Consider the following 13,985-nt stretch of genomic DNA (forward strand, 5'->3'; position numbering starts at 1 on the left):
TACTTGGACACTGCCACTGGGGCCGACCCGAATCCTCCATCATGGGGAGGCTCATGCAGCACCTCTGGAGTGAAAAGAACCCCCCAGAAGAGCTCCCAAGGCACTTGGCTTTCCAAGTGAAAGAAGCCCCTTCAAGGGTCTGGGCTAAAACTGAACACCACTCAGCTGTCTGGTGATGCTGGTACATGGCAAGATGGGCAGGAGCCTCACCTCCTCTCACCCTAGGCCAGCCCATCTGGACAGTGGAGACCCTAGGGCAGGGTGGCAGTGTGGTGGCAGGTTAGTGGGAAGTCAGTACAAGGAAGCTCCGGGCAACCTTGGCCACTTCCCTGAGTTCCCTTTCTCCATAGGCACCTAGAAGGTCATGGCACTGGGCACTGTTTTCGTCCCTGGACCACAGTTCCATGGCAAAGGGAAATTAGCATCAATACTATAGTCAAGAGCACAAAGGAGAGATCAGGGGTTCTGGAATACACTCCCACGAACTGGGGAGCTACCTACTGCCCCATCCTGATCCCTGAGTCAGGCCAACTGTGCTGCTCTTGGAGGTAGGAGGAGTAATGAATGCCCAAGCCGGAGAATCATAGTGAATACAACAATCCACCCCAGGCTGCACAGGGAACTGGGTTCCCCCTAAGAAGCTGCAGACAGAAGGGCATAGGAACTAGCAATCCTAGTCACCCATGGCCAGCAGCAAGATCACATAGGCCTAGTGCTATGGCCAGTATGTGGGAGGTTTCACTCTGAGGACCAGCAGCTCAACTCCTGGACTCTTGGGGACTTGAGACCACAGCTCAATAATACCCCTCACAATAAATCTGAGGGACCGAGCCCTGGTGTGCAAGTGTGATTAGGCCATAGGGGCAGGAGGAATGCATGGCCCTAATGTTAGGGACTGGGACCGAGGGCCAAGCAGTCCAGCCTGCAGAAACAGTCCTAAAGTGAAGACAGTTCCATCAGCAGCATTATTCTTTGTTGTATCAAAGGCTCCTTGAGTTCAGACTTGATTTCTTCCTTTCTTTCCCACACAAGGAAGACAAGATGCAGCACTTCCCCACGGCAGACACTTCACATTCCAAGACCCTGGGCACAAACCCATGGGCAACAACCACCTGAGAGGTCAAGCGTGTCCGGCACAGGAAGTCAGGGCCCAAGGAGCACCCGTTTCAGGTAGTCCAGCGTGTTGGTATCAGCCAGCATCTCAATGTGCTCACTCCCTGGCAGTTCCAGGAGCAAAACCTCCTGCTTCTGGCGTCCCTGCCAGGTGCGGCACTGCAGTGCGCTCTGCAGGTTCACAGTCCCATCGCCATCACCAAAGTAGATTTTAGGGTCATGGTCAGGGAAGTTCTCATAGTAGAAGGAGTCTGGTGTGGGGACCCCAGTCCCGTAGAGGCAGTGCAGTGGCACTCCAGGTGGCCGTGTGACATTAACTAGCCCCTCTGTGTCCTGCCGCATGAGCCAGCCTTCCTCAAAGCCAATGTCCTTGAAGAACCGGTGATAGTCTCGAAGTGTGTAGTTGGTCCTGGCTGTGCGCACAAATACCTTCTCAGGTGACCAAGTGTAGCTGTAGGGCAGTAACCAGGTGGTGGAGACAGCAGATCGCTGTTGTTCTCGGATCTTCAGGGACGCAATCATCGGGATCCGGTTGTTGTCTCCTGTAGGGAAAGGTTCTGGTTAGCCAGTGCTCGGGAATGAAAGCTGGCCGCAGTGAATTCACCAAGTGGGGCCCTGCCCACACTGCAGCAGCTCTAAGCATTTACTGCCAACCATGCTAACAGCCCTCCCTGCATTAGCTTTTATTACTTCCTTTTGGTTTGGCTACATCTAGAAAGCACACAAACACGACTTATTCTTTCCTATTGTATTTAGTCACCAGGGATTTAGACAGCACACACCCACAGGGCTGTTTCCTGATTGACTGTTTCCTGATCTGTAAAGAGCACTCTCCTCAGAGCAAGGAGACATATATATGATTCAGTATATCAAGAGTGGAAATGTAAGTTCTCAGCACGTGTCAGTTCAAAGCCCTGCCTCTCAACACCTATCCCCGAGAAGGCTGTTGGCACTGTGAGGTCAATTACCAAGTTGGCAGCCCCAAAACACATTGTTTTCTCTTCCACACTTAACTATAGAAACACCTACATTCACCCAAGGGAGCTCTCTCTAGTGGCTTAGCTTTAAGGAGTTGTGCTACCAACCCAAAAGCACACAGTTCGAATCCAGCAGCTACTCCAAGGGAGAAAGATGGGAAATCTCCTTCTCTGCTATTTACTGCCTCTGAAAAATTGCTGGCAGGTCATTTATGAGTTGGTTCTGACTTGATGGTACATAATGAGACGAACTTATTCACCCAGTCCTGGCCTCCTCCCCTACCTCTATTAGGCTTGCTAGGGACAGGGAAGGTGAGAAGGCAGAAGACAGAGCCAGAGTCCTCAGCATCTAGGACTGAAAACAACACAGACACACCCGCCAGCCAGGGGGACCTCTAAGGGAGTTCCTACCCTTTCAGGACCTACAGTGACACATTATTCTGAAAGTGGAAGGATCCTGTCTGGTACTTAGCTCCAGAGCCCCTAAGAAAGTTCTTAGGGGTTCAGGGACCACTTCCTATTCCAGGCTAGCAGAACTCGAAAAGAGTTCTCCAGAAAACCTGAAGCAAAGCTCTAAGGAGGCTGTTAGGGTAGGTGTGAAAGGGACCAGAGCCTAAACTCCTCTAGAGTCCCCTCTCAGACTGAAAAGGTGCTTGCATCTACTCCTCTAGCTCCAGGCTGCACAGAGGAGTCTGGAATAAGCCCTCACCCTATACTGGAAACTTTGAGCCCTGGGTTCACTCTCCAGTCAGCCCAGACCAATCATGAGGAAAGGCACCGGGCCACATGGTCAGCTGACCGAAATGCTTGTCAGGCAATGTCAAGGAAGAAGCTTATCAGACACAGCTCGGGTTCACCACTCTCCCTGTGAGGGGCATCAAGGCTTCCATCCAGTCCAGGCCCCTCCTAGAGACAGGGCCCCCCCATCCTATAGCTTTAGAGGCAGGTGGCTTGAGGTCAGACAATCAGGAAGGAAGTAGCTTTCTCAACCTTCAGGCAAGCCAGCCCAGCTGGTCTGCACCTCTTTCCTCCTTGTTTTACTCACAGATGTAACCGAGGCTTCTCCTGCCCCTACATGGAAGAACAACTTAACCAACAGGATAATACGCAGAAACCTCTGAAGAAAGGCAGATAAGGAGAAGTGAAGGTGGGAGGTGAGAGGGAAGGAGAGGCTTACTAGGAGTCAAAAAAAAAACCGGGCCAGTCAGGCCTCAGCAGTGCGTGTGCTGTGTGAGGGGTTAACAGATATGCTACTCTTTGTACTTTCTGTCACAAATTTATAACAACCATTATCTCGAGAAGGTAGAATCAGCAGCGATTTTAGACTCTCTTCTAAAGAAAAAAAAAAAGTCTGAAAAAAGAATGCTACCCTGGGGGAGCTCTGGTGGCCTAGTGGCAAGAAGCTGCAACTACAATCCCAGAGGTGCACAGTTCTAATCCACCAGATGCTCTGCTGGGGAAGGAGGGGCAATCTCCTCCTGTACCAGTCAGATCTGATTTGACAGTACACGCACACAAAAATAATAAAATAAAATAATAAAAAAAAAGAATGCTACCCTGGAGAAAGAGGACTAAAAACAAAAGACAAGACGTGAAAGTGGCCCCAGGGTCACAGTGGAGGGAAAGAAAAGGTGGCATCCCCAGCACCAGACAGACCCTCGACCAGGAAGGCACTTACCTGAGGCCAGGACGCGCAGGGTCTTGGCCACGCCGCCCCAGGGGGCACCCAGTGACACGAAGGCCTGGATGTACTTATCCTTCCAGGCCTGTGGCTGATGCTGTAGAAAGTAGAGTGTATACATGTTGCCCATGCTGTGGGCCACCAGCACCACAGGGCCCCCGTAGAGGTGGTACATCTCTTCGATCATCTTGCGAAGTGCCAGGAAGTAGGGCTCATTTTCATCTATAGGCCAGAGCCAGGCAAGAGTCAGGCAGGAAAGGTTCTAGGGCCCAAACCACTACCCACATCTCGGGTCAGACCCAGGACTAGTGGACTGGAAAGAATGCTACAACTCAAGTGGGAATGACTTGATTTTCATGGAGGAAGGAGACAAAGAGACTCCATTTATCCTCCTCAGCCTCTTGTCTCCAGGGCTCAAAAGCCCAGCAGTCCTAAGGTAAGGGATGGGGAAGGATCCTGAGGAAGAGATGGACGAGACTGATCAGGGGTGATGGTCACACTATCCCACTGCTCATGTTGGAAAGAGGCATCAAGGCTTCCTACTCTGACCAGATGCCAGAGTCCCAGAGGAAAGGGAAGAATTCAGGGTCGACAGTAACTATGACTTCCTTACCCCTACCTCCCAAAAGCTCAGTGAAAGAAAGGTAATGGTTGCTTACTTGGGGCTCGGCGCCAGTCATAGGGGGCCCCCCGGACGTCCTTACCCCGTGTGTAGCCCCAGCCCACAAGGCTTTCCACTATAGTGTGGAAATAGGAACCTGCAGACAGAAATGCACAAGATTAGAGGGGACAGCCACCACTGGTCATCTCCACCAAATCCACCAATGAGACTGACATCCTACTGCAGGGAGACTGCCGGAGGAGTGTCACAGGGTTCACTACATCAACCACCAGAGACCGCTGACAGGCTATTTCCCTTGTACTGACAGGAGTCCAGCGAAATCCCCAACCCTTTGCCCTTGAGGGCAGAACTGAGGGCTACGTACCCACACTCCATCTGCTGGGATCCAGGAACTCCAGTGAGAAAGTCTGCCCAAAGCCAGGGACACGCACATCCACACCAACAGGGAGCTGGGTGGCCCGGGATGTTGCATTGTAGATCAGCCTGTCAGGAGGAAATACAGAAGCGATGACTCGGAGGTATTACTTCCTTGTGTGCTGAACCCTCTCCCATTCTCAGCTGCATAGAGAAGACCAAAAGTAACAAAACATAGACAAATTACATAATCAGGACTCCTCTAACACCCAAGTTCAAGCCAAAGCCCTTGACCCCAAAACCCTGATAGCACTTATGCAAGAATGAAAAACTCCTAGGGCCATGGCTTAGTTGGGAATAGAAAGTGCTGGTCCAGACCCTGCCGTAAACATCACATGACCCCAAGACTGCCTAACTCATCACTCCATCTCTATCAGTCGAGCTCCTGCCACCAACTATGTGGTGTCAAGGGTTTATGCTTTAAAATAGCTTTCCTAGACTTTGAGTTTGACTTTGTCCTATGGAGCGGCGAGATCATGCAAACATAATCGAGCATGTTGGTCTGTCCACAAAGGGATTGGCTAGTCTCACTATTAAAGTGAGTAGATTCAGCAGCAGAATGCAGCGCACATCCTTTGGAGCCAAGGATTCCTGCACTGACCTGAGGACAGCTATCCCATGGAATGAGAGCCAGCAGTCTTTGCCCAAGCTTGCTGGAGGACTTGGGTGGGGGGATGACATAATTGGCAGGACTAAGATAATTTTGTAAAACTGGCCTAAAGCCACAAAGCTCAAGGCTGAAAGGCCTGTGAGCATGCTTCAGAACTTGTCCTGAGTGACTGAATCCTGCTGCCAAGCTGAAGTATAATCTATTAACTTCCCTAATCAACCCCCTAACCATGAGTATAAGTCTGTGTAGTTATTGCAACAGATTTCAGACCTGGAAGAGCAGTAATACCAGTTGGAATTAGTCTAAAAAGGTGGCTGAACACGGGGAATATGCCTGACCTCATGGGAATTGGTTGTGTGCTGTGGATGTTGTTGATCTGGCAGTTCCCCATTGTAGAGTTAGTAGAGATGAGATACGGCCATCCCTTCACTGCCCCTGCTCTTTGCACAAATCACAACCGGCCAAAGGACATGAATGATGAGTAGTACAGTGCCCAACAGAACCATACGGGAGAGACCTTGCCTGCAGAGTGCCATTGCCCAAACTCATTCATTAAGTGAGTGGACAGGGCCTAGAAAAAGGACAGGAACACAAGAGAAAGGCCTTGGGCAAATCCAGGTAGGGACGGCTGCCTCCCCCTCATTCTGGCCCCAAGACCCAGCACCTGGTCATCTTCCCCGGCACTACATTTGGACTAAGCAAGGGAAGTAATGAGCCACTCCCACCTCCAATGCTAACTGCATGAATCTAATTTTACAAAGTGTCCAAATGGATCCAGTCCTCACATTCGCACTTCACCCTTGTCACTTGCTACTCATATGGCTCCCTCTCAGCCCCAGTCACCCACAGCTAAGTAGCATTCACACATTAGAAGGACACCTTCTTCCAGATGCCAACAGGAAGATACGCATTCCTGCTGGCTCTCACTAATCCTATTTATCTATTAATTTGCTGGAATGACTCAGAGATTTTTATGCAATCAGAGTGCTTCTCATAGACAAGGATAGTGAAACTTCTCTCATACTTTGGGCATGTTGTTAGAAGGGGCCAGTTCTTGGAAAAGGACATTGCTGCAGACTGAGGGTAAAGTATTTTTATAACTATTAATAAGGAGACAGACAGCCAGGAATGAGAGAACAGAAAGCATAAAACAGGGGGCCAGCAGTTCTAGACTGAAGGGCCTCAAGCCATGCCTCTCTGTGTATTTATTGATAATCAGGGGAAATATATGATAAAAAGAATTCCTTGTAAATGAAGCCGAATTTTTCTCTATTGTCAACCTAATGCTGTAGCTCAGGAACTATTTCACACGTAGTAACACTAACTCTGTACGGGGGCCCTAGCTGTCTCTTGTCTGCAGAGAACAAACAGCTCATTTTCTAAATCTGTAATTCTTTCATTCCTGAACAAGGGTTCTCATATATTTGGTATGAAGTTTGGCTTCCCATAGGACATCATGATTGGAAAGGTGCAGGGTAAGCAAAAGGAAGGGAAGACTTTAAACAAGGTAAGACTGACACTGTGGCTGGAACAATAGGTTCACTGTTGACGAGGACGGTATAGCTTGGTCAACAGTCCCTAATAATAATATTACACCTTAGGCTACAATTTTTTTGCAACCAAAAAGAACACAAAGAGATAATGTAAGGCGATGTTTAAGAGAAGGTCACAGTGTAAAGCTATATCCAAAGAGGGATGCACTGCCCTCTCCCATGCATGGCCACCATCCGGGAAGCTCCAGCGGAACCTCGGGCTCCAACGCGTCTTAACACATGTTCACAATGGATTACATGTGAGGCCGCCGGCTCCCAGGTGGTGTCTCTGGGTCTGATGAGCCCACTACCCCTCCTATATATGATCACAACAAGGAAGTTCTGTCTGAACCTTAGGGTTCACTTTATAGCCAAGATAGATCATATTCCGGCTCTTGCCTAAGTGGTCCCTAATGGTCTAGTAAGTTCCCACTCATCAGTTTAAGCATTTGATTAGAAACAAAAAGATACCAAAGGCCATACTGCTTCTATGGAAGGCTGGAACAAGCGATGTTTGCATGTACAGAGACAGCTGTTTAGCAGTGCGAGCAGGAGTGGGAAGGAAGGGAGCTTGTTAATGAAGAACCGAGTTTTGGTTTACAGAAATGGAAAATTTGCATTTGACAGCAAGTGCTGTCAATAAGTTGCATACCTATGTGGACTGAATTATGTCCCCCTAAAATATGTGTCAGTTTGGCTGGGCCATAATTATCAGGGGGTTGCCAGTTGTGTAACCGTCATCCATGTGACTCTATCTAACTTCTCATCTTACAAATGATAAAGAGAGAAAAGGGAGCCAAAGAGGGATCTCTGCACCAACTAAAAAGTGGGTCACTACACTCACCCCACCCCCTAGATACAGGGGAAGACTGATGGCCAAGCAAGACTCATGCAGCTCTCCAAAGGATGCCAGACCCGCAGACGTTGAAAGGAGAAAAGGCCTTTCCCTCAGACCCAACAGAGACGGAGAGCCTTCACCTGAAGCTGCTCACTGAACCCAGACTTCGAAACTGTGAGAGAATAAATTTCTGTTTGTTAAAGTCATCCACTTGTGATATTTCTGTATAACAGCACTAGATAACTAAGACAGTCTATAAAAGGTTGAGATGGCAAAAGCTGTGTGACAGATATTATTACAAAACCAAGAAAAGAGTAGCAGTTAAGGCTGTTTATATTCAGTCAAACTCTATGGAAATCTAGCTCCTTGATTTGGAGGTTGAGGGTCATGGCTTCATGGGACATTCCAGTTAACTGACCTACTAAGTATGTTCTGTGCTTCTGTTTACTTTCTATTTCAAAAGACAGTGTCTAGGCTTATAAACAGCTTTTCAGGGAGCAAAAATTGGTCTCTCTTCACCTCGATCTACAGAGGAAAGAAGATTTCAGAACAGGAGGAGGAATAGGAATGCATGGCTAATGGCCATCAAGTCAAAACTAACTAGATGGTGCCTGGCTATTATTATTAATATTTTGGGCTATTATTATAAATATTTTGATTCAGTAGAAGAATCTTACCAAAAGGTGGGAAGGATGTAAAACAGAAGAACTGAATTTCGAATTCCCATGGGATCTAGATTTTTCTAGAGCCAGAGAGGCTGGAGAACCCCTAAAACTAATGCCCTAAACTAATCTTCAAACATTAAACCAAGTCTTCTTAATCTCAAATAATAATTAACAAGTAAAAAAAAATATCTGCCTTGAGCAATATGCTCTTTTAAGAAGTATCTTTCTAGGAATCAAAGTGACAATTTTTAAATGAGATAAAATCTTATCTAACAATAAGATAACATACAAACTTGGGGCAGTGAGTTTATGTTAATGGGAGAAGAATAACGGTAGAGATAGAAGATGAGAATGGTGACACAATTCAAAGATATAATCAATTTACACTGAACGTCCTATCAACTGTCACTGTGTTACACATTTAGAAATGGCTGAATTGAGGTATATTTTATATATTCTCAACAACAAATTAAATTAAGTATACACACATCCACATGACCCAGAGTCATATCACCTGTCGGGCAGCGACCACATGCCCGAGACTTGACCAGCAAATTCTACAGCACCATGACACAGAGCAAGTGCCCTGGTGGCACAATGGGTAAGGTGCTGGCTGGCTAAGCAAAAGTAAGCTGTTCGAATCCACCACTTGTTTACTCTTCAAGAGAAAGACGGGCAGTCTGTTCCCATTAAGACTTATAGCCTCAGAAACCAAAGAGAGAATTGGAATCAAGTAAAAAGCAGTTGGTCTCATATTTTAGATTTGTGATACAGGGACATAGGTCATAGACTGCCAAATACCTGAAATCCCCAGCAATATTAGTTTTCTACTTCTGAATAATAAATTTCCAGTAACTGAGGATCTTAAAACAACACACATTTGTGTTTCTGTGGGTGTAATACTCAGCAAAACCTTTGCCTCGGGGCCTGAGTAAAGGGGGATAGAAGGAAAAATCCTTGCCAAATCAGGAATCCTGCTTCCCAGATACCGTGGAAGCAAATGTGCTCAGGAAAACGCAGGTTAGATCAGGAGTTCTGAAAGTTCTAACTCTCATTCTCCCCAAGGATCAGCCACAGAAAACAGACAGGATTCTCAACATTAGACTAAATAATAGTGTAAATGCCCTGACTCCTCCTCTCCCCAAGGCAATCAGTCATTCCCCAAGGCACCCCCCTAGCTGAGTGCAGAAAATTATTCTAGAAAGCCAAAGCAGCTTTCTGCTGGTTGAAAATATAACCAGGTCAGGGGACCATTGAAGGCAGAAAGGCCCCTCTCAGCACCAGACTGCATCTCCAATAGGTCATGGCTGTGGTACAAAAATAGAAATGCAGATCAACAGCCCAGAAATAACACTGATCACAAACAGAGAAAGCGTCCACAAGGCAGGCATCATAAACAACTAGGGAAGGGCAGGGTGCCTGAAGGTTTCACTAGCATGCCCATAAGAAAAACAAATTTCTAACTGTCAAGCTCCATTCAATTCAAATCCTTCTTGAACACTATGTTCCTGATTCTATTTACTGTGAAGATAAAATAAAGACCTTTTTTTCCTACAACCAGAACCATGGAAGGTGTTGCAGATTAAGAAAAAGAAGTTCCTGCTGTGCCAGAAACCCTTAAGAATAAATGATGACATTTCACAGAATCAACACTGACCTAGGCAAGAAGTTTGCCCAAACAAAAAGGCAAGTACAAAGTTATCTATGAAGAAACGAAGCATTATAAAGAATATGTTGTTGCTGAGTACCGCCAAGTCAGAACCAACTCACAACGGACCCTCCAGAGTTTCCCGAGGTAGTAAATCATATAGGGTATTTTTCACCTCCACAGGCAGGGCAGTTGGTAGATTTGAACCACTTATATTTGGATTGGAGGTGTGATTCCTTACCACTAAGTTACCAGAGCTCCCTACAAGGAATACAGGCAGAGGTAAAAGCCTGATATTTGAATGACTAAGACGGCAAGAAAAGCTGGCAACTTCAGCCGACATTTGTTATCAGGATCAGAGCTATCTATCAATGGTTGTGAGCCTAGCGGTTTAAAAGGTGTTGCAACTTCTTTGCTTTTGCAAGCTCTCCAATAGCACCTTTGTCAAGCTCAACAAGGCTTCAGTGAATATGCTGAGGATTATGGAAATATATTGTATGTTGTTGACAGGTGCCATCAAGTCATAACAACAGATCTGAACCTTGCCCTACCCTGTGCTATCCTCATGACCTCTCACGTCCATTGTGGTAGTCACTACATCAATCCATCTCGTTCACGGTCTTCCTCTCTTTTACTGTATGATTTTACAAGTATGATGTCTCCCTCCAACAACTGGTTCCCCCTGAAAATATGCCCAAAATGAGCTTTCTGGTTGCAATTCCTTCAAAACAGATTTATTTGTTCCTGTGGCAGTCAATACTATTCACCACCACCACAATTCAAAGGCATCAATTCTTCTTCTGTCATCATTATTCCAACTTCTAGATAAGCAGGAAGAAAGTGAAAATACCATGGCCTGGATCAGGTGCACTTTGGTCTTTAAACTGACATCTTTGCTGTTTAGAATTTTGGACAGGTCAGTCGCATTTTCCCCAATTTTGACTTCCTGACTACTGTTACTAAGAGTGTTGACTGTGGATGCAAGAAAAAGGAAATAGCTGACAACTTCAATCTTTTCTCCATCAATCATGATGTAGCGTATTAGGGGAGGATTTTTCTTTTCTTCATGTTGAAATATAATCCATATTGAAAGCTGTAGTCTTTGATCGTCTGCAATAAGTGCTTCAAGTCCTCCTCGCTTTCAGCAAGCAAAGTTGTGTCATCTGCATAATGCAGGCTGATGATGAGTCTTCCTCTGATTCTGATAATACATTCTTTTTCATGCAGTCTAGTTTCTCTAATGATTTGTTCTACATACTGATTGAATAGGTATGAAGAAATACCACCACTTGCCAGTCAGTATTGCAGTACTGTTAGTGAACACCACCTTTCAAAGGCATCAACTCTTCTTTGATCTTCCTTGTTCACTGTCCAGCTCTCAGAGCAAAAGAAGTACGGATACATGGTGTGTCCCACAAAGAGCAATCAGCTGAAGGAGCAGGTGATTACAAGGCTAAACAGAACTTTTCTTTTTTTATTGGTTTGCTTACAAAGTTCGTGTGCATTGTGTTTAGCACTATTCTTCATTCACATTATGTTCTACACACTCGTTCTCATGCATTCTTTTACAAAGTCAATCACCATTGGACCTTGCCCATCATTACCCTGTCTTTTCACCCAGATCCTTCCCATTTCCTTCCCTCCACTCTCCACCCACCAAACTGTGCAACCCTGTGGTTTCACCCTCATTCCTCTACTCCCACTCCTTTCCCCCTTGAGCTCCCCATACATGTTTTACTACTTATCCTTTAAACAGAACTTTTTTGAAGCATTTTCCAGCAGTATAAATCTCATTAATCTGATCCTCCTAGATCATAGGCAAGGACAGGGGTCAAGGTCAAGACTACAGTGAACCACATGGTGGACAGATTTCAGCAAAGTTTCCAGACTAAGAGGCAGAAACTTCAGAAATCACAGGTCTGCAAAAACTCTATGGACAAGAGAAGAACATTGTTGGATGTACCATATGGTTGTCAGTAGGAAAGACGGAAACAGGTCAGAAAGCGTGAAGGTAGGGGGCAAACAGCTGGAAGAACTGAAGCCCTTATGCTAGGGCTTTCTGTGGTTTTATTGAGAATCACCAAGAAGTAAACAAAGAAAAATCACCAGGAAGTAAACAACAATAAAAGATCAAAGAAAAATCTTTTGCAAATGAGGCTGAATTCGCCTCTATTGTTAACCTTATGCTTATCTCAGGAGGGAGGAATTAGTAAATACAAACTAAGAATTATGAAAAGGCCCAAGGTCTGCCTAGGCGCTTAACCTGAAGCCCAACGTCAGCCTTGGTGCTACAGTGGGAATTCTAGCTTCTATCTCTTGTCTCCTCTTGCATTTCCTGATGCAGCATTTGGTTAAATATTAAATTTGATATTTGGTATTGTATAATACCAAATTATATTTGTATATTATTATTTTTATATTTGTATATTATTATTGTATAATATACCCAAAACTGAAGTCAGTGAGTGAGCCAATTTGCAAACATGGCTATTACATTATCAGTAAGAAGTGAATTACCCTGAGGAATACCACAGTGACTGCACAATGTCTTGGTAATAATGGCATGGCTGATCTGATTCATGATATCTATATTGATGGGAAATACTTCAAAAATACCAAAGATCTTCCTGTAGTCTTTTAAATTCTCTTGCAGTGTTTCGAATTCTCTTTTCCAAAAGACAAAAAAACCCTCACTGCTGTCAAGTCGGAACTGCCGCATAGCTGACCTTCCAGCAGTTTTCAAGGCTATAAATTACACAGTAATTATCCATCTTTATCCGTGGAGCTGCTGGTGGACTCAACTCCCTACAGACTACAAAAAATGATGATCATTCATTTCGTGGAAGGGAGAAACTCACTCTGGTTGTTGTTGTTAGGTGCCACTGAGGAGACTAGACTGTCACCTATTTATTAACAACAGATCTGAACCTTGCCTGATCTGAACTCTGGATAGTAAACAAAACAGTTAACGGCCTCTCAGTTTGAACCCACTTTCCAGCAGTTTCTAAGAGTTTTGTAAATCGCATGGGAGGAGACTGCACATCTTTCCCCCTGTGAATTCAAACTGCCAGAGAAGTGGTGCCACCAGAGCTCCACTATTAGGATGAGTGCCCTTGGCAACTTTGTAAACACTCTGAGCTCTCAAATTTCTTCACCTGTATAAAAGATTTAAAAAAAAAATCCCTGTTCCATAGGGTTGTTACAAGACTAAATGAAATAAAGAAAGTAAAACAAGCACTTCCTGTACTCAATCATTCTCATTTTGTTATCATCTTATCAGGGAAAAAATGCTTAGGAACAAAGTTTGATATGTGGTGAGAATTAGGGAAATACTCATGTGGCCTTGGGAAAGGAGGTGTCAACAGCTCTGAGAATCGGCAAGGGAGACTTCTCAGAAGGACTGGGTCAGGTTTTAAAGAGTGCATGGGTATTCCGTTGCCATCAAATCAGAAGTGACCACACCTATGAATGGAGCCGCCAAACAGTTTCCACGGTTATAATCTTTACAGAAGAAAGACAATTTGTCATAATTTTCTCCTTTCTGACCAGTAAATTTGATCCAACAATCTTTTGGTTAGTAGCCAACTCCCTAGCTGTTGTGCTATAAGGGGTCCTAAGAATGAGTGTGCTGTTATTAGTGCTGGCTCACAGGGACACCACGGACAACAGAAGGAAACAATATCCAGTCCTGTGCCATTCTTCTGAGTCTACTGTTGTAGTCACTGTGCCAATCCAACTTCATGAGAGTCTTCTTTTCACTGACGCTCTACTTTACCAAAAAGAGCTGAACAGAAGATTCCAAAAGGCTGCTCGGAATGACAAAGCGAAATACTACAGTGAAATGTGCGAGGAGCTAGAGTCGGAAAATCAAAAGAGCAGAACTCG

At 45.3% G+C, this 13,985-nt stretch overlaps 1 protein-coding gene across 1 annotated transcript in view; it reads right to left on the reverse strand.

Annotated features, from left to right (window-relative positions):
- Nucleotides 1–1,132: 1,132 nt before the first annotated feature.
- PLA2G15 (phospholipase A2, group XV) overlaps nt 1,133–13,985 on the reverse strand; it is a 17,375-nt gene continuing 4,522 nt past the window's right edge. The window contains exons 3-6 of the mRNA XM_006878667.1: nt 4,758–4,876; nt 4,431–4,529; nt 3,769–3,993; nt 1,133–1,655 (exon numbers count right to left, since the gene is read on the reverse strand). Of these exons, the coding sequence (XP_006878729.1) occupies nt 1,144–1,655; nt 3,769–3,993; nt 4,431–4,529; nt 4,758–4,876 (955 nt within the window). The 3' untranslated portion in view covers nt 1,133–1,143. The remainder of the gene's footprint in view (nt 1,656–3,768; nt 3,994–4,430; nt 4,530–4,757; nt 4,877–13,985) is intronic.

The sequence above is a fragment of the Elephantulus edwardii genome, unplaced genomic scaffold, assembly GCF_000299155.1.
Source record: "Elephantulus edwardii isolate Elephantulus edwardi_28Jun2011 unplaced genomic scaffold, EleEdw1.0 scaffold00001, whole genome shotgun sequence".
In the NCBI taxonomy this organism is placed as follows: domain Eukaryota; kingdom Metazoa; phylum Chordata; class Mammalia; order Macroscelidea; family Macroscelididae; genus Elephantulus; species Elephantulus edwardii.